Below are 25306 nucleotides of genomic sequence, written 5' to 3' on the forward strand. Positions count from 1 at the left end.
AAAGTATTGGCCTAGCTTATTAAAGACCTTCAATATAGATCCGATGAAGCCACGAATGCCTCTCTCAGATGGGAAGAAATAAAACCAAGTCCATTCCTTTGGTTTGTCTTAAAGACCAGAGATAATCCAGCTAACCCTTGCTGCCCCTAGTGTGTGCCAGATGCTGTTATAAGCATTTTCTATTCCTCATCTTATTTTATCCTCACAACAGCCCTCTGGGGTGGACACTACTCTTGTCTGTGTTTTATAGATGAGGAAGCCGAGGCTCAGAGACATTAAGTAACTTTCTCAAGGCCACAGGGCAGTTTTCAGTTATTTTCATAGAAGTGGCAATTTTGCTCAGAGACTGAGCTTTTAAGCGCTAAGCTATGCTGCCTCTCCTTTAGTAATAGTTCAGGTTATATTGCCCCTACTATGTGCCAGGCGTGTGTGTGTGTGTATACACATGTATGCTCCATTTACAACTCATATTTAAAACTTCTGTCATGGACTCTTGAACATGATGAGATTTAATGCACACTAAATGTATACAGCAGTTGCTCAGTAAACAGTAGGCGTAAGTGTATGCTCACACTAATCTGTGAATTTATTCGGCCATCACATATTAGGCCTACAGTGTGCCAGGCACTGGGGGTACCGGGGTAAGTGAGATCTGAGGTTGCCCCCATCACATTTATTGTCTAGCAGTAGAGAGAAAGATGACGGCACCTTCTGATTCCCTGGTACCTGCTCCTTGCCCGGGGCTGCATCTTCGCACCCGGGGAGGTGGCCTTGTCAGCACGCTGTCATTTATTCCCCACTGCAACCCGGTGCGGTAAATGTAATTAATATCTGCATATGACCAAAAAGGAAACAGAAGTTCAGAGAGGTGAGGCCCGTGCCTGAGATGTGGCTGACCTCAGAACCCACAGTCTCTATGATGGTGCTCTGTAGGCCCTTGTAACCGTGGAGGAGCTATGCCACTTTGCGGGTAGAAGGTACGCTGATGGGAGAAACCAAGTGGATGGAGGACCCCGGAGGAGAGGTCTCTATCAGCCAGGGTTGGGAAAGGAAGGCAGTTCAGGCAGTCTTCTTGGAGGAGGTGATGGCTGAACTAAGCCCTGAAGGATGAGTAGGCACTGGCGTGAGTTGGGGGTGGGAGGAGGAGAAACTTGTCACGGTCACTTTCAAGTAATTTCTGTACCAACAAAAAGCAAGGGGATGGGGGTGGCGGGAATTCCCCGGCGGCCCGGTGGTTAGGATTCAGCACTCTCACTTCTGAGGACCTGGTTTGATCCCTAGTTTGGGAACTAATATCCCACAAGGAGTGTGGTGCAACCAAAGGAAAAAATATTTCTCTGCCAGGCCATCTCCTCTGGAGCGTCCCCCTTGTCACCCAGCCTTCCTCTGAGCCAGGGGAGGCCTCCTCTTCTGCACCATCACTTGGGATCTGGATTGGGCCATTTTCCCTGTTAGTTAAGCCCTTCGCTCAAGTGCGAGGCCTGGGTTTTGAGCCCTGGGCAGTCCTGCTGGGCACAGCTATGGGCACACAGGTGTCGGCCTCAGCTGGAGGCTTCCAGGGACCATCTTCCCATCTCCACCCACTGGCCCAGCTGCCTGAGGCCCCCATTCTGCTGGTCTGGGGCCCTCATAGTGACGCCACCCCCCCAACTCCTTTTTGCAGTTTATTTCCGAGCACTGGTAAATTTCACTCACTCCATCGACTATAGCCCTCAGCTGGAGGACGCAGGCTCCGAGGAGTTCCGAGAGGTGTCAGAGGCTGTGGTAGACACGGTGAGGTGAAGGGGCTTTGAGGGGGGCTCCCCGAGTGTGGTGGGGCAGGACTGAAGGTGGGGTGAAGGGTCCGGAGGCTGATGGCGCCATGTCCCTCTCCAGCTGGAGTCAGAGTACCTGAAGATCCCTGGAGACCAGGTTGTCAGCGTGGTGTTCATCAAGTGAGAGGGGCCCTGGGGGAGGGGGAGCTGGTGTGGGGCGGACAGGGACGGGGAGGAGCCCCGGGGGCAGGTGGGCAGCAGGAGGGGCCCAAGGGGCGGCCCCACTCTGGGTGGAAATTCGAAGACTAGTGGAGGGGCAGTTTGGACCTTCATTTGCCCCATGTGGGGTGCAGGCTGTCCAGGAGCCGGGGGGAGAGTTGAAATCAGGCCTGAGCATCAGGCAGGGGCCCCGGGGCAGGAGTTGAGATCACAAGCGTCTTCCTCCCTCTTCTGCCCTACCCCACATCCACCCCCAGAGAGCTGGACGGCTGGGTCTTTGTGGAGCTGGATGTGGGCTCAGAAGGGAATGCTGATGGGGCTCAGATTCAGGAGGTGCTGCACGGTGTCATCTCCAGCGGCTCCATCGCCTCCTACGTCACCTCTCCCCAGGGATTCCAGTTCCGACGTCTGGGCACAGGTGAGCCCATCCTGGAGCCAGGGGCGACCCCTCCGGGTTCTCAGACTCATGTGCGCCCCCTCCCTCCCTTCAGTGTCCCCACCATGGGCCCTCCTAGTTTGGCCTTTCATGCTGGTAGCGATGGGGAGCTCACCAGCTCATGAGTCTTCCCCATCAATCTTGCAATCTTATCTTGGGTTGAGCAACATCCATTCCCTCCAGCCGGTACCCATGAGGCCCGGTTTCTGCTTTTCTCTCTATTAACCTCTCTACCTTGACAATAAGTAGTAAATTCCTTTCTTCACACAGTGCTTTCAGGTCCAAGATACTTTTCTGTTTAATCACCAACAATTACTTGCTGAGCCCTGACTGTATGCACGCCACTCCCATTCAGACTTCACAGTAATTCCTATGATGTAGATATTATTTCTCCTGTTTTCGAGACAAGGGCCCTGAGGCCCAGTGAGGGAAAAATGGTTGCTCCAAATCCACATACACAGAGAGTGCAAAAGCCAGGATGCAAACCAAACTCTGTGTTTGTGCTGGTCTTGACAGAACCTGTGAGAAGCGCAACTCAGAGATCACAGGAAACTGGCCCCAGGCACACAGCTGTTAGATGCACAGCTTGTACCTTTGAACCTTCCGTGGGGCCCAGCTTTCTTTTCATTGCACCCTCTGACTCACGTTCCAACTCCAGGAGTGTTTTCTTCTCTGAGCCAAACAGTCCCGGTTCATTCCTCACAGGCTGGGAGTTCCCATCCCAGTCTGCATCTCAGTCCTCTCTCTGGGACATGTCACCCTCCTCCCCGACTAAGTGGAACCCAGAACTGAACAAAGTCCACCCTTACCATGGTGTGACCCCATCAGAAAAAAACATGGTGAAACAGTCACCTCCCTTGTTCTGCACATCACACCTGAATTAATGTGCCCACAGATCAAGTTTGTTCCTTGGCATCCCCAGGCCCAGATCAAGATGCCTGGAGACCTAGTCCTCTTCCTCCCACTTTTTAATGAGTCCTTCTGGCTAGGGAGGGTAGGATGGGGCTGGCTCAGCCCTGCAAGCCCCCAGCTCCCAGGCGGGACGGCTACTTATGACACCTTCCTTTCCAGCACAGACACCCCCGCCCCCCCCGGCCGCTGTGGCGGCCGCAGTGACACCAGGTGAGCATGTAAAGCCAGACCCAGGCCAAGCCGGGGCACTAGAGAAGCTAATGGATGGAGGGCAAGGCAGGGTGAGGGCGTGGCGGCCGGGCACAGCGCACCGGCCGCCCCTCCTCCCCTTCCTCTCCATCCTCGCTAGGCCTGGCTGTGGCCTGCCCACGTGTGCTCCAGTGGTTGCATGGCGTGGCGTGCCAGCTGCGTGTGGGGCCCGCACGGGGGAATGGGTGAGGCCGCTGCCACAGAGCCTGCATCCCACGTGTGCCGTGATGCGTCCACCATGCGTGCTCTGGGCCCTTGCTGAGCCAGAAACCATCGGGCCTGACACGGAGCCCCAGAACCCTGTCCCAGCTCTGCAGTGCCTGTGTCCCCCTGACATCGTCCACCAACGTCCCACCTGCCTCTCTGACGGCCCCCCCTGCTCCCCACAGTGCCCCAGGTCCCCAGAGCCTGCACCGAGGCGGAATTCGCCTGCCACCGCTATAACGAGTGTGTGGCCCTGGAGTACCGCTGTGACCGGAGGCCTGACTGCAGGGACATGTCTGATGAGCTCGATTGTGGTGAGGGGCTGTGTGGGCACTCAGTGGCCTCCATGTCAGCCTGGGAGGGGGCTGCCAAGAGAGTTTGCTGCAGGCAAGACGGGAGGTAGCCAGGGACCCGGGAGGGGTGGTAACAGGGTCAGGGGCCTGGGGACGGGGCAGGGGGCAAGGGGAGAGGAGCCGCCCCTGTGTGCCAACACTGAGCGGGCTCTGTCCACAGAGGAGCCGATGCCCACGCTCAGCTCCCAGCCGCCCCCTCTGGGGGCCACTGCACCGCCGCCAGCCCAGCCAGAGTCACTCCCCTCCCAGCAGCGCCCAGCCACCCCAGCCCCCCAGGCCGCACTGCCCAGCCCAGGCAGGCCTGTGCCCTGCGGGCCGCATGAGGCCACGTGTCACAGCGGGCACTGCATCCCCAAAGACTACGTGTGCGACGGGCAAGAGGACTGCGCCGATGGCAGCGATGAAGCGGACTGCGGTGCGGGCCGGGCGGGGGCGCGGGGCGGGGGTCCGGTGGTGGGGGCCGGGGAGAGGCCCCAGAGGCCTCTGGCTGAACCCTGGCCGGGTGCTCCCCCAGGCCCCACCCCGCCCTGTGAGCCCAACGAGTTCCCCTGTGGAAACGGGCACTGTGCCCTCAAACTCTGGCGCTGCGACGGCGACTTTGACTGTGAGGACCACACCGACGAGGCCGACTGCCGTGAGTGTCCGCCCCGCTGGCCGCGCTCCCCGAGCCCCCACCCCTCTCCGGCGGGTCTGCGCGCCGTCCCCTGGCTGAGTGGTGGAGGCCCTGGGGGCAGACTTGTGAGGTCTCTCCCTCTCTCTGATGCTGAGCTGGCCTTTGCAGCGAGCACCATGGCTAGAGAGCCGGTGGTCAGTGTCCATTTATTCGTTACTATTAGTCATGTATACTTGTGTGGGGGTCAAATGAGTGGCTGAGTAGGCTTGATAAACCAGGGTCCCTTGATGATGGACGTGTGAGGTAAAGCCTTCCCTTTAAGGGCCTCAGATTTTTCATCTAGAGCTGGTTCTGCGTTATTTGTTCCTCCATCTGCAGCTTTTCATCCGTGTAACCGTTCAACCACCCATGACCTGTCTGTCGGTCCAACATCCTTTCTTCCTCCCATCCATCTGTCCACCCACCATCCACCTGTCTATTCATCCGTTGCTGAGCTGCAAAACCCCTCATCTACCTGTCCATCCAGTGTCCTTCCTCCTCTCCACTGCACCATAAATTCCATCATAAATCCCTCTGTCCATCTATCCATCTGTCCGGCATCGTTCCTCCCATCCATCTCTTCTCCATCCGTCCATCCATCATCCATCTACGCGTTATCCATCTTGCCAGCTCCCCATTCCACTAGCCATTCATGGAGCCAACATCTTTCTCGCCTCCCATTCATCTGTCCAGCCACCCTTCTCTCCACTGCCCACCCATCTGCCTAGTCAGTGTGATAGACACCCTGACAGTTAAGTGGGTGAGCCTGGAGAGCCAGGGACCACCTCAGGTAGCATCTTGCATGTCTGATCGTATGAGGCGAAGCCGGGGGCCTTTTAGGCCCCAGATTGAGGATAATGGAAGCCTTGCTCTGTGATCCTGGGTCACAGTCTGAGTGTGCTGACATTCCGAATGTCCACGGGTCCAGCCTCTCCTCCTTGCCTCCCCTGCGGTCCCCGCTTCACAGCAAACCCTGGAGAGAGAGGGCCAGCGTCGTGCTGCAGACTGGCAGAGTTTTATGTCACCCCTCTGTGACTCCAAGCTTGCCTGACAACCCAGTCCCTTGAGAGGGAGAAGTAATTGAGGGTTTTAGTTGAAAAGTGCTTCTCGGAGGCCTCTGCAGGGCAACAGTCCAAGGAAAGCCAAGTCCTTGCTGACCGAGTGCAGAACAGAGGGTGTGAAAGGGGAGTGGCTCTAGAGGCTGGTGGGGTCTTGGGAGGAGCAGCAGGTGGGTCCTCCTGGCCTCCTCTGAGCTCCCCCTCTGTGGTCGGGTGGCCTCTGCTCCTGCACCCCTCTGCCCTGTCTGTCCGTGCTTGTGTGTCTGTCTCAAGCTCCGTGTCCCTGAAGAAGAAAGTCAGTTAGCATCTACTAGAGATGCCTAGCTGGGGCCCAACCCTGGGCCCGGGTCAGCTCCAGGCCTCTGATCAGTCCATGGACGGCTGTCTCGGGTCAGGTGCCACCCCTGGGCCCTTAGAGGGGTACGGGGCAGCGAGGTCTGGGCTGCAGCAGGCCCTTGCTAAAGGCCTTTCCAGTAGACAGAAGTGCCCAGGTAGCACCCGGTGTCCCAAGGCACTGGCTCCCGGGGCCATGCCTTTGATCTTGTGCGTCTCTGGTGGCTGGATGTGGGAGGAGCCGCGTGACTGCTGTGCCGTGTGTGACTGTGTCAGGGGATACAGGTGGAGTGTGTTGGACGGATGACTGGGGACCACGGCATTGTGGGCAGTGTCGTGGTGGCAGAGTCTGGGCCTGGTCAGGGGGCCTGTGTTGTCAAGCAGGCAAGATGAGAGCGTGATCCTAGGAACACCCAGGGAAGGTGGGCAGCCTGGGCTGGGGGCCATAAGTAGGCAAGGGCTTGGTGGGGTGGGGGTGGGTCCTCCCTGAGGGCAGTGCCCACTGCCCACACCGCCTGGCTCCGTCCCCAGCTGTCAAGCGCCCCGAGGATGTCTGTGGGCCCACCAAGTTCCGCTGCGTGTCCACAAACACCTGCATCCCGGCCAGCTTCCACTGCGACGAGGAGAGCGACTGTCCGGACCGCAGCGATGAGTTCGGCTGCAGTGAGCAGGGAGCTGGGGGGCGAGCTCTGGGCCCTGGCCCCTCCCCGAAGCCTCCCCACCCCGGCCCCCTCCTCCTCCCCGCTTGGTGCCTCCCACCCCTCACTCCTGCTCGCTTCTTCCCCCAGTGCCTCCCCAGGTGGTGACCCCTCCCCAGGAGTTGATCCAGGCTTCCCGGGGCCAGACAGTGACCTTCACCTGCGTGGCCATCGGCGTCCCCACCCCTATCATCAACTGGAGACTCAACTGGGGCCACATCCCCTCACATCCGAGGTGTGGCTCTGGGTCCCGGCAGGGGGCTGGGGCTGGAGGGGAGGTGCGGCCAGCCGTCCTGGCCCGACCCTGCCTCTTGTCTCGGGGGGGGCCCACCAGGGTGACAGTGACCAGTGAGGGCGGCCGCGGCACGCTGACCATCCACGACGTGAAGGAGGCAGACCAGGGCGCCTACACCTGCGAGGCCATGAACGCCCGAGGCATGGTGTTCGGCATTCCCGACGGCGTCCTGGAGCTCATCCCGCAGCGGGGTATGGCCCACCAAGGCAGGCGGGCACCGGGCACGGGGCGGGAGCCGGGCTTGCTCTCCAGGGACCGGCTGTAGCCCACTCCCGTGCCGCCCCGCAGGTCCCTGCCCTGATGGGCACTTCTACCTGGAGCACAGCGCCTCCTGCCTGCCCTGCTTCTGCTTCGGCGTCACCAACGTGTGCCAGAGCAGCCGCCGCTTCCGGGACCAGATCCGGCTCCGCTTTGACCAGCCCAACGACTTCAAGGGTGTGTTGGTGGGTGGGAGACGGGCACCAGGCTCCTGCAGGCTCAGAGGGCAGACAGTCGGGAAAGCAGCATATGCCTTGGACAGATGGAGCCAGTCCAGGGAGGCACACGGGGTTGCCGAAGAAATGCCGAGCCCTGTGGGAAAAGCATCTCAGGGGGAAAACAAGCTCTTTTAGGAGAAGTGAAATCTACAATCGATACCCGTCTATTGGCAAGCAAAGGCTCTGAGAAGTCCTGCAGTAGATTCCTTGACCCTGGGGTTCCCAAATGGTTCCCCACTATCGTTCGGCAGCATTGGCTTTGCCTGGAGAGTGCTTCGGGAAATGCTGCTCCAGGAATTCAGCAGGGGGGAGAACTTGGCTTTTATTTGACTTTGGGAGAGAGACTGACGCTCCCTCTAAATCACACTTCTCTCAGAATTTTCCGTCTCTCTGGACTACCACCCGGGTGGCTGTCTCGGGCAGCCACGTGCATGGCACTCATCCCTCCCTGTGCCCCCCAGGTGTGAACGTGACGATGCCCGCGCAGCCGGGCATGCCACCCGTCTCCTCCACCCAGCTGCAGATCGACACCACTCTACAGGAGTTTCAGCTGGTCGACCTTTCCCGACGCTTCCTGGTCCACGACTCCTTCTGGGCTCTGCCCGAGCAGTTCCTGGGCAACAAGGTGACGGGGCCGCCCTGGGTGGGGAGGGGCCCAGTACCCCGCATCCATGCTCGGAGCCTGCCTGTACTCCACTCCCTCTAAAGCTGGGAGGGGGGCACCCAGCGAGCACCGTGTGTGCCCACGGCTGCCCAGCCCTGATCCGCCCTGTCCCGGCCAGGTGGACTCCTACGGCGGCTCCCTGCGCTACAAGGTGCGCTATGAGCTGGCACGTGGCACGCTGGAGCCAGTGCAGCGGCCGGACGTGGTCCTTGTGGGCGCCGGCCACCGCCTGCTCTCCCGGGGCCACACGTCCACCCAGCCGGGGATCCCGAACCAGCGCCAGGTCCAGCTCTCTGAGGTACGTGGGGCCTGCTCCCCTGGGGGTACAGACTGGGCAGGTGCTGATGCACAACCTCCCCCCACACCCTGACCTTTGTTCCCCACCCAGGAGCACTGGGTGCATGAGTCCGGCCGGCCGGTGCAGCGGGCAGAGATGCTGCAGGTGCTGCAGAGCCTGGAAGCGGTGCTCATCCAGACGGTGTACGACCACAAGATGGCCAGTGTGGGGCTGAGTGACGTTGCCATGGATACCACCGTCACCTACGCCACCAGCCACGGCCGCGCCCACAGCGTCGAGGACTGCAGGTGCCTGACCCAGCTGGACCGGGGACCACAGAGGCCCTGGCTGAGGTCGGGGAGAAACCTCCAGGCTTCATGGTCCCTGCAGCCACCGTCTTGGTTCTGTCCCCACAGATGCCCCATCGGCTATTCCGGCTTATCCTGTGAGAGCTGTGATGCCCACTTCACCCGGGTGCCTGGGGGGCCCTACCTGGGCACCTGCTCTGGCTGCAACTGCAATGGGCACGCCAGCTCTTGTGACCCTGTATATGGCCACTGCCTGGTGAGTCATGCCATCTGGCACTTGGATACTGGCTAGAGGCAAGAGCAGGGTGGGAGGCTCCAGCTGAGACTTCCTTGTGCCCGCATGCTTAGCACAAGCCTCCAGAATGACTGTTGTGGCTGCCACACAAGTTCTCTTGACCTCTGGATGCATTAACAGAAATATTATGTCCAGATAAGGGAGGTGAAAGTCCTACTCTTCACTTCGGTCCGACCAATCACTCCTGGAGAATAAGGCATAAAGCATTTCCCTAAGCAGGCCGTTCCTAACAGGAAGGAGCCTATAAATCTTACATTATTTCTTAGGAATGGTGGAGGGAGCTGGAATTGGTAGCTGAGAGGTTTAAGCAGGGAAAACAATGATCTCCAAGTCCCTGAACAGCTATCAGGAGTAGAAGGAACCGCCTATAGAGGGCAGAACTGGCCAATGGGTATGGATTGGAAGGAGAATGTGGGTTTAGGTCAATACAGAGCAAGTATTTGGAACCGTCTATGGGACAGGCTGCCATGCGGGGTGATGAGCTCCCCGTCAGAATGGAGCTGATGTTCCCCTGTCTACAAAGCTGTGGGGTCATTCCTGCATGACCAGGGACACTGATCCAGACAGCCTCAGAGGCCCTCCCTCATGGAGCCCCATCTAGTCCAGTGTGGCCCCACATCGGGCAGGGGGGCCACAGGGCTGCTCCGCCCAGCCTGAGCGCCTCCCTCCCCTTCCCCCCAGAACTGCCAGCACAACACGGAGGGACCGCAGTGCAACAAATGCAAGGCGGGCTTCTTCGGGGATGCCACCAAGGCCACAGCCACTGCCTGCCGGCCCTGCCCTTGCCCATACATCGATGCCTCCCGCAGGTCAGACCCGGCTCGGGAGGGGCAGGCGGGGCGGGGAGCGCGGACGGGGGACTGGGCCTGGGGCATCCTCTGGGCTGGGAGGTGGGAGACCTGGTTTCGGAGGCTTGCCTGGTGGATAAGTACCCTTGGCCCCTTGACCTCTCCGGGCCTGCCTCCTGCTCCATGCAGCGGGCCCCTCTGTCTTTCCAGTGCGCGGTGAGGCTGCAGCTCTAGAGGAGGCGGGCCTCGGGACTCCCCTGGCTGGTGGTCCAGCGGTCCAGATTATGTGCTTCCTCTGCAGGGGGCCTGAGTGCAAACCGTGACTGGGGAACTGAGATCCCACATGCCTCACAGAGCAGCCAAAATAAATAAGATATCTTGAAAAAAATTTTTAAAAAGAGCAGATGGGCCTCGTGGCCTGCTGTGTCCCTGTGGACAGTGGTCACTCCCAGAGCGGGTCTGTGAGCCCTGGCCCGGCCCCTCATTGCAGCCCTGCCCCACGTCCTGTCCGCCTCATCCCCACAGGTTCTCGGACACCTGCTTCCTGGACACGGACGGCCAAGCCACGTGTGACGCGTGTGCCCCAGGCTACACAGGCCGCCGCTGTGAGAGGTGAGCGAGAACCGGTAGGGGCCGGGAGAAGCAGGCCATAGGGGGTGGGGGGTCTGGGAATGCCCCTGACCACCCTCTGTCTCCCCCAGCTGTGCCGCCGGCTACGAGGGCAACCCCATCCAGCCCAACGGGAAGTGTAGGCCCACCAGTGAGTATCGCACACACCGTCCCCGGCGCCTTCCCAGGCCTCCCGCCCCCCAGGCCCGAGGCCCTGGTCCAGCACAAACTCCCCCTGGTCCTTGGGGAGTGCCCCACACCCCCCCATTCTGTCCAGATTATGTCCATCTTATTCCCATTTTCCCTGCCAACACCAACTTTGCGTCTCCAGACCAGGAGATCGTGCGCTGTGATGAGCGAGGCAGCACGGGATCCTCTGGGGAGGCCTGCCTCTGCAAGGTACGTGTAAGCTCCCGCCCCGACCCTGGGGACCCTGGGGGCCCTGGGTTCCCGCCCACAGCCGGGAGGAGGAGGAGGAAGGAGGCTGCATCCTCTCCCTGGCTCCTTGGCCAGTGGGTGTTGGCCTCCGCTGCAGGCCGATGGGTCTGGCTAGCTAGACATCCCCTTCCTCATGAAAAGTGGTCCAGCATCAGAAAGGAGCAACTGGTTTGAGAGGCAGGTGGCCTGGGTTCCAGGCTCAGGTCCACCCTTGTGTGACCGTCGGACCTTTGCTCTGACCATGCTTCATTCCCCGTTGACACAATGGTGTAGCTATTAGCGTCACTGATTCAGAGGTGAGGAGATGGGAGCTCAGAGGAGGGAAATGGTTTGCCTGAGAGCAGGAGCCTCAGGTGTCTGCAGAACAAAGAAGCAGACAGATTTGGAAATCAAGCACTTTACTCCCATCTTCCGTCCCGGAGTGGATCAGCAAGCTGGTCACCGATGCCACCATGTCAGTCATTTCCCATCCCTGAGCCTCGGTTTCCTCGCGTGAAGCATGGAAATAGCCCATCCCTCTCAAGGAACTTCAAGAAATTAAATGAGGTGCTGGTTGAATAGAAACTAGTGCAGTGCATTAAACAGTCCATTAATAGTAGCAGGAGTTATTTTAACCAGGATTTCCCAGGTGGCATAGCTGGTAAAGAATCCACCTGCCAGGCAGGAGACCCGGGTTCAGTCCCTGGGTTGGGAAGATCCCCTGGGAAAGGAAATGGCAACCCGCTCCAGCATTCTTGCCTGGGAAATCCCATGGACACAGGAGCCTGGTCGGCTACTTACTGTCCATGGGGGTCACAAAAAAGTCAGACACAACTTTAGTGACTGAACAACAATTATTTTCACCACGTTGCTATATTTCAAGTCTAAAATTTATTCGTGAGCTCCCTAGCAAGCACAGAGAAAACAGGAAAATGACTGGGTGTATAGGCTCCATCAGTTGGGAATTACTATTCACATGGTGGCCAGCCCTCGTAAGCGTGCTCTTTCCAGGGCCCCCCTGGCCTTGGGTTCTGGTCTGGAATGTGGGTAGATTAGACCGGAAGCTGCAGGGAGCGCCCCCCACGCCCCCCACCTCCCGTGGGCCACCCTGCAGCTCCCAGCTCTGTCCCTCCAGAACAACGTGGTGGGGCGCCTGTGCAACGAGTGTGTGGCCGGCTCCTTCCACCTGAGCTCCCGCAACCCCGACGGCTGCCTCAAGTGCTTCTGCATGGGCGTCAGTCGCCAGTGCACCAGCTCCTCCTGGCGCCGTGCCCAGGTACCTAGGCGAGGAGTGGGGCTGGCCAGACGGGCGGGACTGCCAAGCCCAGGGATGGGTGGACCCAGGGCCAAGTGGCAGGCCACAGCCCCCATCCTGGCCTCTTCTCCCACCTCTGCCAGGTGCTGGGGGCCTCCGAGGAGCCCACTCAGTTCACCCTGACCAACCCCACGGGCACCCACAACACCAGCGAGGGCATCTCGTCGCCCTCGCCCGGGGAACTGGTCTTCTCCTCCTTCCACAGCCTGCCACCTGGGCCCTACTTCTGGAGCCTCCCTCCACGCTTCCTGGGGGACAAGGTGGGCAGGGGCTGCCTGGGGCCTTTGAGGAAGAGGCTGCGGCCCGAGCAGCGGCAGGACCCCAGGGTGGGGCCCCAGCTGAGTGCCTGTCCCCCTCGGGTCCCAGGTGACCTCCTATGGTGGAGAGCTGCGCTTTACGATGACCCAGCGGCCCCAGCCTGGCTCCGCGCCCCTGCATGGGCAGCCGCTGGTGGTCCTGCAGGGCAATAACATCATCTTGGAGCACCACACCTCCCAGGAGCCCAGCTCTGGCCAGCCCAGCACCTTCACCGTGCCCTTCTGGGAGGTGAGCAGCACCGGTCCCAGGAGACCTCCAGGGGGCCTCCCTGCGCCCCTCACTCAGGGGTGTCCGGATGTCAGGGACTGCAGCCCATAAGCTCTTTCTTCGGCAGCAAGCGTGGCAGCGGCCTGACGGGCAGCCGGCCACAAGGGAGCACCTGCTGATGGCATTAGCGGACATCGACAGCCTCCTGATCCAGGCGTCCCACACCCAGCGGCCAGCTGAGAGCAGGTGTCCGGGGCCAGGGCGGGAGGGCAGGAAGGGACTGGGGGTGGCTCCAGGCTCAGAGGTGCAACGCGGGGCAGGCGGACTGCCAGCTCTAACTCTTTCCTGCTCTGCAGCCTTTTTGTGTCTCATTTTATCATCTGTGAAATGTAGATGGTAGGGCTTCCCAGGTGGCTCAGTGGTAAAGAGCCCGCCTGCCAATGCAGGAGACGTAGGTTCTATCCCTGGATCGGGAAGATCCCCTGGAGAAGGAAATGGCAACCTGCTCCAGTATTCTTGCCTGGGAAATCCCGTGGACAGAGGAGTCTGGCGGGCTACAGTTCACGGGGTCGCAAAAGAGTAGAACACGACTTAGCGACTTAACAACAACAGCAACAAAAGGGAGATTATAGTAGTTCCTCTGCCATAGGGCTTGTGTTAGGTGGAGTTCCCAAGGAGCAAAGCCAGAGATGGGGATTTGAGTCATTGGCAAGGAGAACCTGGGAGGAAGGGAGACAGGAGGAGGAAGTGGCCAGCAAGGGAGTGGTTTCCGGTAGAGACCAGCCTGGGGCTCATCGCCACGGAGCCCTGCAGAGTCATCCTGCGTGAACCAGAGGGGCCTTTATACCCTGGGCCGGTCTGTCATTGGTCCCCCTAAGGGAGTAGGTTGGTGGGACCTCTCCTGGTGAGGAAGGCTCATTCCCTGGAGAAAGTTGCAGGTATAAGCCCTTCGCCACAGTCCTTGCAGCTGCTGAGGGATGGACACCAGGTAGAGAGAGTTGGGCGGGGCCCCAGTAGCATCGAGGCAGGGCTGCCAGGAGGATTAACGACGTGATCACGTGTAGGACCCCGGGGATTGCACACAGGTACAGCGCCAGTGCTCATTCACTCCGGGGTCTTGTCGTCCCCAGGGTCTCCGGCATTAGCATGGACGTGGCCGTGCCTGAGGACACTGGCCAGGACCCTGCACTGGAGGTGGAGCAGTGTGCCTGCCCGCCTGGGTACCGAGGTCCATCCTGCCAGGTGAGCCCGTGCCCCACCCACCTGTCCAGCCAGCCCCCTCCACGGTGGTGCTCTGGCTCCTTCTCCTTTAGCTCCCCCACCCCCCCAAGCCCACCCCGACCGTCCGGCGGTCCCGACCCAGAGCAGGCCCTGAGGAAGTCCCTCTGGCTGTGCCCAGGACTGTGACGCAGGCTACACACGCATGCCCAGCGGCCTCTACCTGGGCACCTGCGAACGCTGCAGCTGCCACGGCCACACCGAGGTCTGTGAGCCCGAGACAGGCGCCTGTCAGGTGAGCCCCCCCAATTTCCCTCCTACCCCAGGGGTCTGTGGCCTCCAGGGGCCCAGCCTCAGCCCCACGGTCTGCCTGCCCCAGGAATGCCAGCACCATACAGAGGGCCCCCGGTGTGAGCAGTGCCAGCCCGGGTACTACGGGGACGCCCAGCGTGGGACACCACACGACTGCCAGCCGTGCCCCTGCCACGGAGCGCCCGCTGCCGGCCAGTGCGTCCAGCCCCTGCCCGAAATGTCCAGTGCTCTGTCCCAGATTGCCTTCCTCCCAGGCCCTCCTGAGAGGCAGTGGTTAAACCCTGGCCTTACCACTTTCTCACTATGCCACTTTGTATGAGGTACACTTCCCTCTCTAGGCCTCAACTTCCTCACCTGTGAAATGGGGATAATGAAGCACCCCTCCCAGCACTCCTCCGCCACACACACACCTTAGCCCCTACTATGAGCCTGAGATGAAGCCACGGAACTCTTAGCACACACCCTGGCACATAGCTGGCTCTCAGGACGTGTTAATTCACGCGGCCCCTCCTCCTCACCCTCGCGCCCTGGGCCTGAAGGAACAGCGGCTGACCTTCTAACTGGAAATTCACCCCCTACCTCCGCAGAGCCACCCACACTTGCTTTCTGGACACAGACGGCCACCCCACCTGCGATGCGTGTTCCCCAGGCCACAGCGGGCGTCACTGTGAGAGGTGAGGCGGGCATGGACAGGGTGGGGAGTTTGCACGAGGGGCTGCCCCCAGAAGTGGGCTGGGCCCAGCTCTCCGGCTCAGGAGGGCGCAGAAGCCCCCAACTCTGCCTCACACAGGCCCCGGGGACAGTCAGCGCCGCCCCCCACCCTGAGAGCCTGAACGTTTCACCTGGCATTTGAGGCTCTCAGAGATCTAGACCTGCAGATCACCCCCATCTCCCAACACTCCCATCCCCAGTGAGGCCAAAGTCTTCCCAGAAACCCCTCATTCTTGCTGAAAGTCCTGGGTTCGAGGCCTGACCCTGCTGATCTCACTGGTTCCATGGCCTGTGGCCTGTCACTGCCCCTCTTCTCCCCTCTACTTCTCCATCTGTGCAATGGGTAAGTTAGGCCAATTGGTTCGTCCAGCACTCAGAGGTCACCGAGTCCAGTACAGGGCCCCCAGCACAGCCCAGTGATTCTTCCCTGCATTCACCCAGCACCTTCTCTCACCGCAGGTGTGCGCCAGGTTACTACGGCAACCCCAGCCAGGGCCAGCCCTGTCGAAGTGAGTAGGCTTGGGGAGGCTTTGGGGATCTGGCCACCCTGGGGATGGAGCTAGGACAGAGCCTTTGTTCTCCTTCAACATAGGGAATGTGACTTTGCCTCTCCGAACCTCGGCTTCTTTACCTGTAAAATGGGGGTCGTAAAAGGCCCACCCACCCCAGAGGGCGTCTGCAAATGTGGCCAATGCCTGCACGTGGCGGGTGTTCAGAAGCAAACATTGGTTCCCTCGGGGGGAGCGGATGGCCAGAGGGTGGTGGGAATGGGGATGCTTCGTGGCGGGTTTGGGGCCCCAGCAGTAGCGGCTTCCCTCCACCTTAGGGAGCGATGGCCAGTTGCCGGAGCCGGTCGGTTGCGGCTGTGACCCCCAGGGCAGCGTCAGCAGCCAGTGTGACCCTGCTGGCCAGTGCCACTGCAAGGTCAGTTCCAGCCCGCCCTCACGAGGCCCCAGGCCGCGGCCAAGCCGGCCACCGGCACCTCCGTGCCTCCCAGCCTCCAGGGCTGCCCCTGTGGCCTGCCCCCCTGCCTCACGGGGCCCATCCCTGCCCCCCTGCTCGGGGCCTCGAGGTGTCAGGCAGCATCCGATGGGAGCTGGGGCCTCGGCCGGGGGCAGCAGGGGCCCCCCTAGAACCCCCGGAAACGGCTGGGAAGACTGTCCTCAAAGGCTGCCAGCCATGCAAGGGACCCATCCAGGCTCCCCACCTGCCTTTCTGTCCGTCCTGCAGGCCCACGTGGAAGGCCTCACCTGCAGCCAGTGCCGGCCTCACCACTTCCACCTGAGCGCCAGCAACCCCGATGGCTGCCTGCCCTGCTTCTGCATGGGCGTCACCCAGCAGTGCGCCAGCTCCTCCTACACTCGCCAGCTGGTAAGAGCCCGGACGCGCCCTTAGCCCGGGGGGCCTGCTGCCTGCCTCTCCTGGCTCATCACTGGTGCCGATCCCTGTTCCCATGCCTCCATCACTGCCCACATAAGCACAGGTCCCAGCCACCCCCACCGCTCCCCCTCAGGCCCTCCCCACCGCCCCATTATTGCTCAGGTCAATCCCGATCCCAGCCTTCCCTCCTCCCCCCAGACATGGTCTCCATCCCCTCATGACTTCTGTCCCAGCCCCGATTTTACCAGCTCCCCCATTCTCCACTCCAGGGTCCTCCGGTGCCCCTCCCCCACCCAGGGGCCTCCCTGGGGCCCAGACTGACCCCCCCCATCCTTTTTCTGCTGTGTCAGATCTCCACCCGCTTTGCCCCCGGGGACTTCCAAGGCTTTGCCCTGGTGAACCCGCAGCGGAACAGCCGCCTGACCGGAGGCTTCTCCGTGGAACCCGTGCCCGAGGGCACCCAGCTCTCTTTTGGCAACTTTGCCCACCTTGGCCACGAGTCCTTCTACTGGCAGCTCCCGGAGACGTACCAGGGAGACAAGGTGGGATGCGCCGCAGGGCCTGGCAGACCACCCTCCCCGATCGCCAGCTCTGAGCCAGGCCCTGGGCAGCAGGGACGCAGACACAAGCTGGCCTCAGAGCGGTGTGGGCCGGCAGGCAGGTGATGGCCACGTCGTGGCTGCTGCCTTTGGGGGTCAGACGGGTCTCCACCCAGCCCTGGGCTGCCTGGTGATAAACCTCAGCTCCAGGGCAGTTCGGAGGATGAGAGCTCGTTTCCGGCGCATAGTAAGTGCTTGCCAGTTAACGATTATTACCTTTCGCACAATTAGTCAACCAGCAGGTCCTGGGCGAGGCCCTGGGAAACAAAAGGACGAATGAGACACGGTTTCAGTTTCATTCATTCGCTCCTGCGGAATTCGCCCTGTGCTTGGTGTTGGGTGTTCTTATCGTAGGTCATGTTTTTTGAGTTCTTCTGTGCTGGCTGCGACTGTGAGCCCTTGTATCGGGCTGGCCAGAAAACTCGTTTGGTTTTTCTGTAAAATGTTATGGAAAAATGTTTCGGCCAACCCAATACAGGTCGTAAGTCACAACTTATGAGCTAAGGACAACTGCTGCCCTTTTGCATTAATGAGGAAACTGGAGTGAGAGGTTAGGGAACTTGCCTGGGCTCCCACAGCCTGAAGATGGCAATGCTGGGATGCAAACCAGTTCAGAAAAAGTGAAAGTGAAAGTCGCTCAGTTGTGTCTGAGTCTTTGTGACCCCCATGGACTATACAGTTGGTGGAATTCTCCAGGCCAGAAAACTGGAGTGGGTAGCCTTTCCCTTCTCCAGGGGATCTTCCAAACCCAGGGATCGAAGCCAGGTCTCCCGCGTTGCAGGCAGATTCTTTACCAGCTGAGCCACCAGGGAAGCCCAGCCAGCTCAGGGGCCACCCGTAAACACTGCAGCAGTACAGAGGCTCACCGGCGTTGCTCCTCCTGGGACAGTGGTGAGGGAGGTGCTGTGGGGCTCAGGTTCTTGGGGTGGACTCCAGGGTGGCCACCTAAATGGGTTCCATGACCAGTCCAGGCCACCTGGCCACACACAGGGAAAGCGGGTCTTGGTTCAGGCATCGCCTGCTGGTTGAAGCCAGCGTTCAAGCAGGTGTGTCCCCAAGCCCAGGGTCCTAGGAAAGTCAGGGACACTTAAGAGGGCGGGTTCTGAGGCTGCTCTGTCCCTCCTCCTTGGACAGACTCACGGATGCCAGATTCCTCCCAGGACTGGCTTCCTTCTAGTCTCCTCCCTTCTCTTCCTTTCCTGGCCACGGTGTCTGCCTCCCTGCAGCTCCTAGACCTTGCTCTCTCTCTCTCTCTCTCTCTCCCCGCTCTCTCTCTAACGCCCTCTCCTGGCATTTCCCTGTGCCCCACAGAGGGAGGCATATTTTGCTCGGATGCGACGGGCTCACCAGGTAGGCCTGTGATCTGAGTGGTGTGAACATGATGTGACCTGGGCATGGTGTGTTCTTGGATGCCCTCCGCCCCGCATGGAGAGACTCCTGGCACCCCAGACAATGTGGGCGCGCATGGGCCCAGGTGGTGCCCGATGGCCCACGGCCGGGGCAGGGCTGCGCCCAAGCCCTGCGATGTCAGGAATTAGAGCCGGGAGGGTGCTTCACCTGCTGTGCGCTCGGGTCCTAGCGCCAGCCGTCTGTGGCCAGAGTGCTGGCTGGTAGGCAGGGACACCAGCTGGAGGCTAAACCACGTGACGGTCCCTGGCCCACCAGGTTACCCCAGCACTGCCCCCCAAGCAGCCTCCATTAGCCCTCTGTGTGGACAGCCCTCCTGCAGCCTGGAGTGAACCTCTGTGTGCCAGCCTGCAGAGGGGCGCATGCGTCTTGCTCCCCAGCCTGGGTGGGCCTTCCTGGCCGCCATGTCCATGGGGAGAGGACGCTCCCCAGGGCTCCAGCTCTGGGGCTCTGGGTGGGGGCGGGGGGGTGGTCTTGAGCTGGCCTATGCCCTCTGCCCATCAGAACCGCACGTCCCTCTCAGAGGAGCAGTTGCGGGCAGCCATGACCACTGGGAGGATCCCGGGGCTCCCACAGGGCAAGGGCCGGGCACAGCGGCTCTCACAGGTAACTCAAGGCCCGCCCGGGGACCGGCTGCGTCTAGGGCCCCGGGGAGGAACCCAGAGAGTAGAGTCCCAAGTAGAAGCCTGGGGCTGAGCCCCTGGCCTTCCTGAGTCACTTTCCCTCAGGCCGGGCCCCAGCCTGATGCCTGGACCACCGCAGTGTTCCTTGAGAGGCATTGCCGAGCCGTGAATGGCTTGGGGAGGTACCATGGCCTGCCTGGAGCGTGAGACCTGGGGAGCCATCTCCCCAGTACGCGTGCCCCTGGGCCTGCCTCCGGCCCCTATAGCCCGGGCTTGGGCAGAGCTGTCTGCCCCCCCTCTCTTGCCAGGTCACCACTGTCTGAGCTTCTCCCCATAGCCTGGGCCTCTCCCAGTTGGCTGCACCAGGCTCGCGAGGAGCAAAAGGGCAGCAGAGACAGGAGGCGGAGCATCAGGCGTCCACGCATGGGAACAGAGGCCATGGCAGTGGGCAGCGGGTGGGCCCGGGGCCCCCTGGGTGTTGGCAGGGCCTCACAGGGTCCTTTCTGGCCCCCTGCTCCTCTCCTCCGTCCCCCTTCTCCCGGTCCCCCAGGTGGATGAGGCCCAAAGGCGGATGGATGCTGAAATCTGGCAGCTGCTCTCCAGCTTTGCTGCCCACCCCCCGGCCCCTCCCCAGAGACTCTCGCCCCATCCCCAGCCTGCAGCTGCTCTGCAAGCAGCTCCGCCTTCCTCCCCCTTCTCCTCCTCCTCCGCCTTCTCTGCTTCTCTGTCCTCTGCAGTGGGCGCTCAGGTACGTGCCAAGTCACCCACCAAGGGACCCCTCCTCCAAGCCCCATGTTTTACTAGACTTCAGTTGTTGCTGAACCAGCGCCACAAATTCTGCCCGTTTCTGCACCCTACTTGGACAGATATTTATTCCAATTTATTTTTCTTTACACCAATCCTGTACCAGCTCATTTATGCTAGTTTTGCATTTTTAAATCCACACCAGACTAGCCACTAAATTTTAAAACGTTCTCTGGGGTGCCCCGTCAATCATCCTGGGGTCCACAGGGGATGCAGTGCCAGATATGAACAGATATCGACCCGAGCCGCGGGGTGTCCAGACCCAGACCGGCGGGGAGCAAGTTGTCCAGAGAGCAGGGCCAGGGCTTCGCTGCGGGGGCGGGGACGGGGCCTCCCTCCAGGGTCTGTGCTCACCCCTGTGGGCCCACTTCTGCCCTCTTGGCCCCCGGCCGGCTCCCTCCACTCTCACCACCTGCCCTTCTGTCCTAGCTCTCTCTCTCCTACAAAGGCTTCCCCATGCTTCCTGAAAGCCTCTATTACTGGCAGCTGCCCAGAATCTTCTTGGGGAACAAGGTAACAGGGATTTGTGGAGGGGTGGATAGGGGTGTCGTCAGATCCTGAAATATCAGAGGGCGGCTTGTCAAGGCCTTTTATGACACAGTTGGGTAGACCAAATCCCAGAGCGGAGATCCACGCTCGGGTCCAACAGTGCTGAGGTTGGAGCCAGCCCAGCCCTTACCCTTCAGCGAGCCGCAGGCCCCTCTCTGAAGTGGGAGGTGAGACGCGTCTCCTTTGGCCCGCCTTTACCCTGTGCCCAGATCACTGGCCTAGCTCCTGGGCTGTATTTATTCACTCAGGAGCGTTAAGTACTGACCACGTGCTGCATCGTTGCTGTTGTTCAGTCGCTCAGTCATGTCCGACCCTTTGCGACCCCATGGACTGCAGCGAACCAGGCTTCCCTGTCCTTCACCACCTCCCAGAGTTTGCTCAAACTCACGTCCGTTGAGTCGATGATGCCATCCAACCGTCTCATCCTCTGTCGTCCCCTTCTCCTCCTGCCTTCAATCTTTCCCAGCATCAGGGTCTTTTCCAATGAGTCAACTCTTCACATCAGGTGGCCAAAGTAGTGGAGCTTCAGCTTCAGCATCAGTCCTTCCAATGAATATCCAGGACTGATTTCCTTTAGGACTGACCGCTTGGACCTCCTTGCTCTCCAAGGGCCTCTGTATTGTATATGGGCTTCTCCTGTTGCAGAGTACGGGCTCTAGAGCTCAGTAGTTGTGGTCCACTGGCTCAGTTGCCCCATGGTATGTGGAATCTTTCCAGACCAGGGATCAAACCCATGCCCCCTGCATGGGCAGGCAGATACTTAACCACTGGACCACCAGGGAAGTGGTGGTCTAGCATGGCATTTGTATTTGTATTGTTCCAAAAATGATTTAGAGTGCCTTTTAAGAATACAGAAAATAGGCAATAAAATGATGTTCAGAGAAGAGCACAAGAAAGTTTGGTCCAGGGGGAAATGAAGATAGGAAAAATCTACTGGAACCAGAGTGGAGCTAGTTCAGAGAGGACCCAGCTAGCATTGAGGCTGTGGGATCAGCAGGCTCTTTGCTGGGTGCAGGGTTTTATGTGGCCTTTAATACTTAATCCTCATTCTACCTTTTAACATAGGTATTAATATTATTTTTATTCCCATTTCCATGGGAGGCAAATTGGGCTCAGAGAAATTAAGTGATGTGTCCAAGGCTGTTCAAACAGTACTGCTAAGTCACTGTTAAGTCACTCCAGTCGTGTCTGACTCTGTGCGACCCCATAGACGGCAGCCCACCAGCCTGCCCCGTCCCTGGGATTCTCCAGGCAAGAACACTGGAGTGGGTTGCCGTTATCTTCTCCAATGCATGAAAGTGAAAAGTGAAAGTGAAGCCGCTCAGTCGTGTCTGACTCTTAGTGATCCCATGGACTGCAGCCCACCTGGCTCCTCCATCCATGGGATTTTCCAGGCAACAGTACTGGAGTGGGGTGCCATTGCCTTCTCTGGTTCAAACAGTACAGCCGGACTTAAACCCCCATATTAGACTACAGAGTCTACTCCCTTAGCTACCCTGCTCTATAACCTGTAGCTTGATCTTAGACATGGCAGTGAACTTGGTGGCACTATTTCATGGTTATCTGGTTATGCCCATAAATTCCTTCCCTCACCTTGAACTTGTGGAAAACATCCTCGGGGCCTGTGTAGCCCAGGGCCTGGCATGTCATCAGTAGGTGTTCATTAAATGCTTGCCAACTGAATGAACACAAATGAACAAATGGACTAGGCCTGATGCAGTGTGGCATTGATCCGAACATCTGCCCTGGAGGCAGAGAGAGAAAGGAAAGTCGTGTGGGGCAAAGCTGGGGTCTTAGCTGCTCATGTGGGAAGCCCCCAGCAGCAAACAGAAGGACTCTTCCAGTTGTGAGCAGTGGGAAGCAAGTCTAGTGGGCTTGTCTGCAACAAAGAATCTACCAGCTCATGCAACTACAGAACCCAAGGGTATCTGGTATCAGGCATGGCTGGATCCAGGGACTCATTAGCACTTTATCTCACTTGGCGCCATCCTCTCGCTTCCCATCTGACTAGTCAGGGGAGTTTTTCTGTTCCAGCAGAGCGGACATGCCAGGTTCACATGTTCATCGGTGATGCAGCAGAGAAGGGAAGTGGTGGAATATGCAGATTGGCCAGGCCTGGCTCAGGTCGCCCCTGTAGAGGAGGAGCGGGCGGGCCCCTCAAACCACACAGCCTGCCTGTAGGACGTGGCTTCCTCTGGAGGAAACCAGGACTGCAGTTTGCAAAAACGGGGGACGTGGATTCTGAGCAAACAAGCCGCCGGCCCAGACAGCAGGAGTTCTAAGGAGCCGTCAGCCTCCCCTGCTGCCTCTGCCGTGGCTGAGAACTTTCGAGCCTTCTGCAGCTTCCCCGTGGTGCTCACGGTCATTACCCCTGTCTGCTTTATGAGAAATTCCATTACTGGAAGGGACTTAGAGCTTGTTTGATGGGATCAAGAGACTATGGGAAAGGGGGAACCTACAAAACAGCATAGAGGCTTCTCAGGGGCACGCTGCCCCCAGGTCTGAGACTGTGAGGGAACTGATGGGTGTCGAGTCAGCTCAGTGACCATGGGGCCCTGGTTGGCTGGGGGGACAGCACAGGTGCAGAAAGGCCTTCCGAGGCTCCGCCCCCTCACCTGTCGGGTCACGCAGATCCCAGAGGAGGGCAGACTCAGGGTGCAACTGCAGGGCTTGCGTCTTGCAGGTGGCGGCCTATGGCGGGAAGCTGCGATACACCCTGTCCTACACGGCGGGGGCCCAGGGCAGCCCACTCTCTGACCCCAACGTCCAGATCACGGTGAGCATGGGGCTTCCGCGCCAGGCGGGAAGAAGGGGAGCATGCTTGATGTTTCTGCCCTTTCAGCCAGCGCTCAGCTGGCCCGGCACCCACCCACTGCTTAGGGCCCCCACTGCATCCCGTGTCTGGAACTACAGAGGCCGGGCCCGGCTCCAGGGCCTGTACCTGACTCCTTAGGGCACAGGAGCTTGGGAGATTGGGGAGATGGAAGGCTGGGACTGGAGGAGGTCCTACTGTCCCCAAGAGCCCCTCGGTTCCCCTCCAATCCTGCTGGTGTCTCCCCAGGGCAACAACATCATGCTGGTAGCCTCCCAGCCAGCGCTGCAGGGCCCGGAGAGGAAGAACTACGAGGTCGTTTTCCGAGAGGTGAGAGGCACTCGGCCACACAGTGTCTGACCCTCCCCAGCCTGCTTTGGAGCCCGGCTTTGACGCCAGCTTCCCCTGCCTCTTACTCCACCCCGGTCCTGAGCTCTGTCCTCAGCCAGTGCCTGGGAGGCAGGGGTTGGGGGTGGGGGTGCTGCAGGGCCAACCCCTCACCTTCATCTGCTGTCTTCTCTCCCCACCCAGGAATTCTGGCACCGGCCTGACGGGCAGCCAGCTACCCGCGAGCACCTCCTGATGGCGCTAGCCGACCTGGACGAGCTCCTGGTCCGGGCCACATTCTCCTCCATGCCATTGGCGGCCAGCATCAGCGGGGTCAGCCTTGAGGTCGCCCAGCCCGGCCCCTCCGAGGGACCCCGGGCCCTGGAGGTGGAGGAATGCCGCTGCCCCCCAGGCTACGTCGGCACGTCCTGCCAGGTGAGCGTGGCCCGCCCAGCTGCCTCTGCACCAGCGTAGCTGGGTCCACAAGAGGTCAGCTGGGATTTCCACGGCCTGTGATCACCATGGGGCTTCCCAGGTGGCACTAGCGGTAAAGAACCCGCCTGCCAGCGCGGGAGAGACGTGAGAGGTCCAGGTTCGATCCCTGGGTCAGGAAGATCCCCTAGAGGAGGACACAGCAAACCACTCCAGTATTCTTGCCTGGAAAACCCCACGGACAGAGGAACCTGGTGGGCTATGGTCCATGGGGTCTCAAAGAGTCAATCGTGACTGAAGCAACTTAGCACGCATGCACATGGTCACCATCATAACTTTAATATGCTCAGCGACAGGGCATATGTTCTTCCCGACAGCTCTGAGAGAGGTGTAATTGCCCCCTTTTAACAGATTAATTTTAAAAAATGAGGCTCTGAAAGGTGTGTGACTTACCCAAGGGCACACAGCTATACCCTGCAGAGTTAAGACTCAGCTCGCCCTCTCAGGGTGCTCACCAGAGACACAGAGACAAACGGAGACACCCAAAGTTAGCCCAAAGCAGAGCTTGGAGATGCCTCCTAGTGGCGAACAGCGTGGGATGGGAGTAGGCTTCTAGGCAGGAGGACAGAATACACAGAAGTGTCAGAAAGAGGAATGTGTGGGGACAGAGCCTGTGGTGCAGAAGGGTCACCCCTGGAAAGCTGGGGCGGGGGGCACTTCTTCAGGCCTGGAGTAAGGCTCCCCCAGCAGGAACTATTGCCAAGCTGCAGAGGGAACGCCAGGGTTGGAACTGGGCCCCAGGAAACTTCTCTGCTCACCGCGACTGAGATGGCTGGGGCCAGGGAGAGACAGGCAGCTCAACTGGGAGGGAAGGGGGCTGGGGAGTGGAAGGGAGGACAGGAGGTTGGAGGGACTCCAAGAACATCTACAGGGCTCTGCTGGAGACTGAACGCGAGGGCAGGGCCTGCGCTGACTGCTCACCCCTGAATCCCCAGGCACAGAGCGGGCAACCGCTTAACACTGGATGAGTGGGTGTGGAAGTGGGGAAGGGGGATCGCGGGAGGGGAGTGGGGAGGGCTGCGATGCCAGGTGGGCACCAGGGAGGTCAAACAGCCAGCTCCCCAGCCCAACTCAGGAAGTCCCGGTGAGAAGCCTGTGTCTCTACAGCTTTGTATCTGTGCACGTTTGCCGTGGCCACAGGAACGCTCACATCCAAGGAGATGAGCTTCACGTCCCTTGAAGTTATGAAACAACACTTTTTTTTTTTTGGTGAAGCAACACGTTTTGGAGAACTC

The 25306-nt window shown here is 59.9% G+C and overlaps 1 protein-coding gene across 6 annotated transcripts in view; it reads left to right on the plus strand.

The window, feature by feature from the left end:
• HSPG2 (heparan sulfate proteoglycan 2) overlaps nucleotides 1–25306 on the plus strand; it is a 108384-nt gene that overhangs the window by 44567 nt on the left and 38511 nt on the right. For 3 of the 6 annotated variants that reach the window (XM_055574218.1, XM_055574219.1, XM_055574220.1), the window contains exons 4-37: nucleotides 1664–1773; nucleotides 1876–1934; nucleotides 2231–2391; nucleotides 3481–3531; nucleotides 3960–4088; nucleotides 4288–4542; nucleotides 4642–4761; nucleotides 6702–6833; nucleotides 6959–7103; nucleotides 7203–7354; nucleotides 7452–7598; nucleotides 8101–8264; nucleotides 8422–8601; nucleotides 8692–8888; nucleotides 8997–9144; nucleotides 9865–9992; nucleotides 10497–10583; nucleotides 10673–10731; nucleotides 10912–10979; nucleotides 12133–12273; nucleotides 12396–12572; nucleotides 12679–12858; nucleotides 12965–13083; nucleotides 13968–14079; nucleotides 14237–14350; nucleotides 14435–14562; nucleotides 14955–15041; nucleotides 15538–15587; nucleotides 15905–16002; nucleotides 16309–16449; nucleotides 16809–17000; nucleotides 23124–23216; nucleotides 23502–23582; nucleotides 23784–24014. In XM_055574218.1, the coding sequence (XP_055430193.1) occupies nucleotides 1664–1773; nucleotides 1876–1934; nucleotides 2231–2391; nucleotides 3481–3531; nucleotides 3960–4088; nucleotides 4288–4542; nucleotides 4642–4761; nucleotides 6702–6833; nucleotides 6959–7103; nucleotides 7203–7354; nucleotides 7452–7598; nucleotides 8101–8264; nucleotides 8422–8601; nucleotides 8692–8888; nucleotides 8997–9144; nucleotides 9865–9992; nucleotides 10497–10583; nucleotides 10673–10731; nucleotides 10912–10979; nucleotides 12133–12273; nucleotides 12396–12572; nucleotides 12679–12858; nucleotides 12965–13083; nucleotides 13968–14079; nucleotides 14237–14350; nucleotides 14435–14562; nucleotides 14955–15041; nucleotides 15538–15587; nucleotides 15905–16002; nucleotides 16309–16449; nucleotides 16809–17000; nucleotides 23124–23216; nucleotides 23502–23582; nucleotides 23784–24014 (4436 nt within the window). The remainder of the gene's footprint in view (nucleotides 1–1663; nucleotides 1774–1875; nucleotides 1935–2230; nucleotides 2392–3480; nucleotides 3532–3959; nucleotides 4089–4287; nucleotides 4543–4641; nucleotides 4762–6701; nucleotides 6834–6958; nucleotides 7104–7202; nucleotides 7355–7451; nucleotides 7599–8100; nucleotides 8265–8421; nucleotides 8602–8691; nucleotides 8889–8996; nucleotides 9145–9864; nucleotides 9993–10496; nucleotides 10584–10672; nucleotides 10732–10911; nucleotides 10980–12132; nucleotides 12274–12395; nucleotides 12573–12678; nucleotides 12859–12964; nucleotides 13084–13967; nucleotides 14080–14236; nucleotides 14351–14434; nucleotides 14563–14954; nucleotides 15042–15537; nucleotides 15588–15904; nucleotides 16003–16308; nucleotides 16450–16808; nucleotides 17001–23123; nucleotides 23217–23501; nucleotides 23583–23783; nucleotides 24015–25306) is intronic. The other 3 variants (XM_055574221.1, XM_055574222.1, XM_055574223.1) reach the window with 1 other exon arrangement.

This window comes from Bubalus kerabau, chromosome 3, assembly GCF_029407905.1.
Source record: "Bubalus kerabau isolate K-KA32 ecotype Philippines breed swamp buffalo chromosome 3, PCC_UOA_SB_1v2, whole genome shotgun sequence".
NCBI lineage: Eukaryota > Metazoa > Chordata > Mammalia > Artiodactyla > Bovidae > Bubalus > Bubalus kerabau.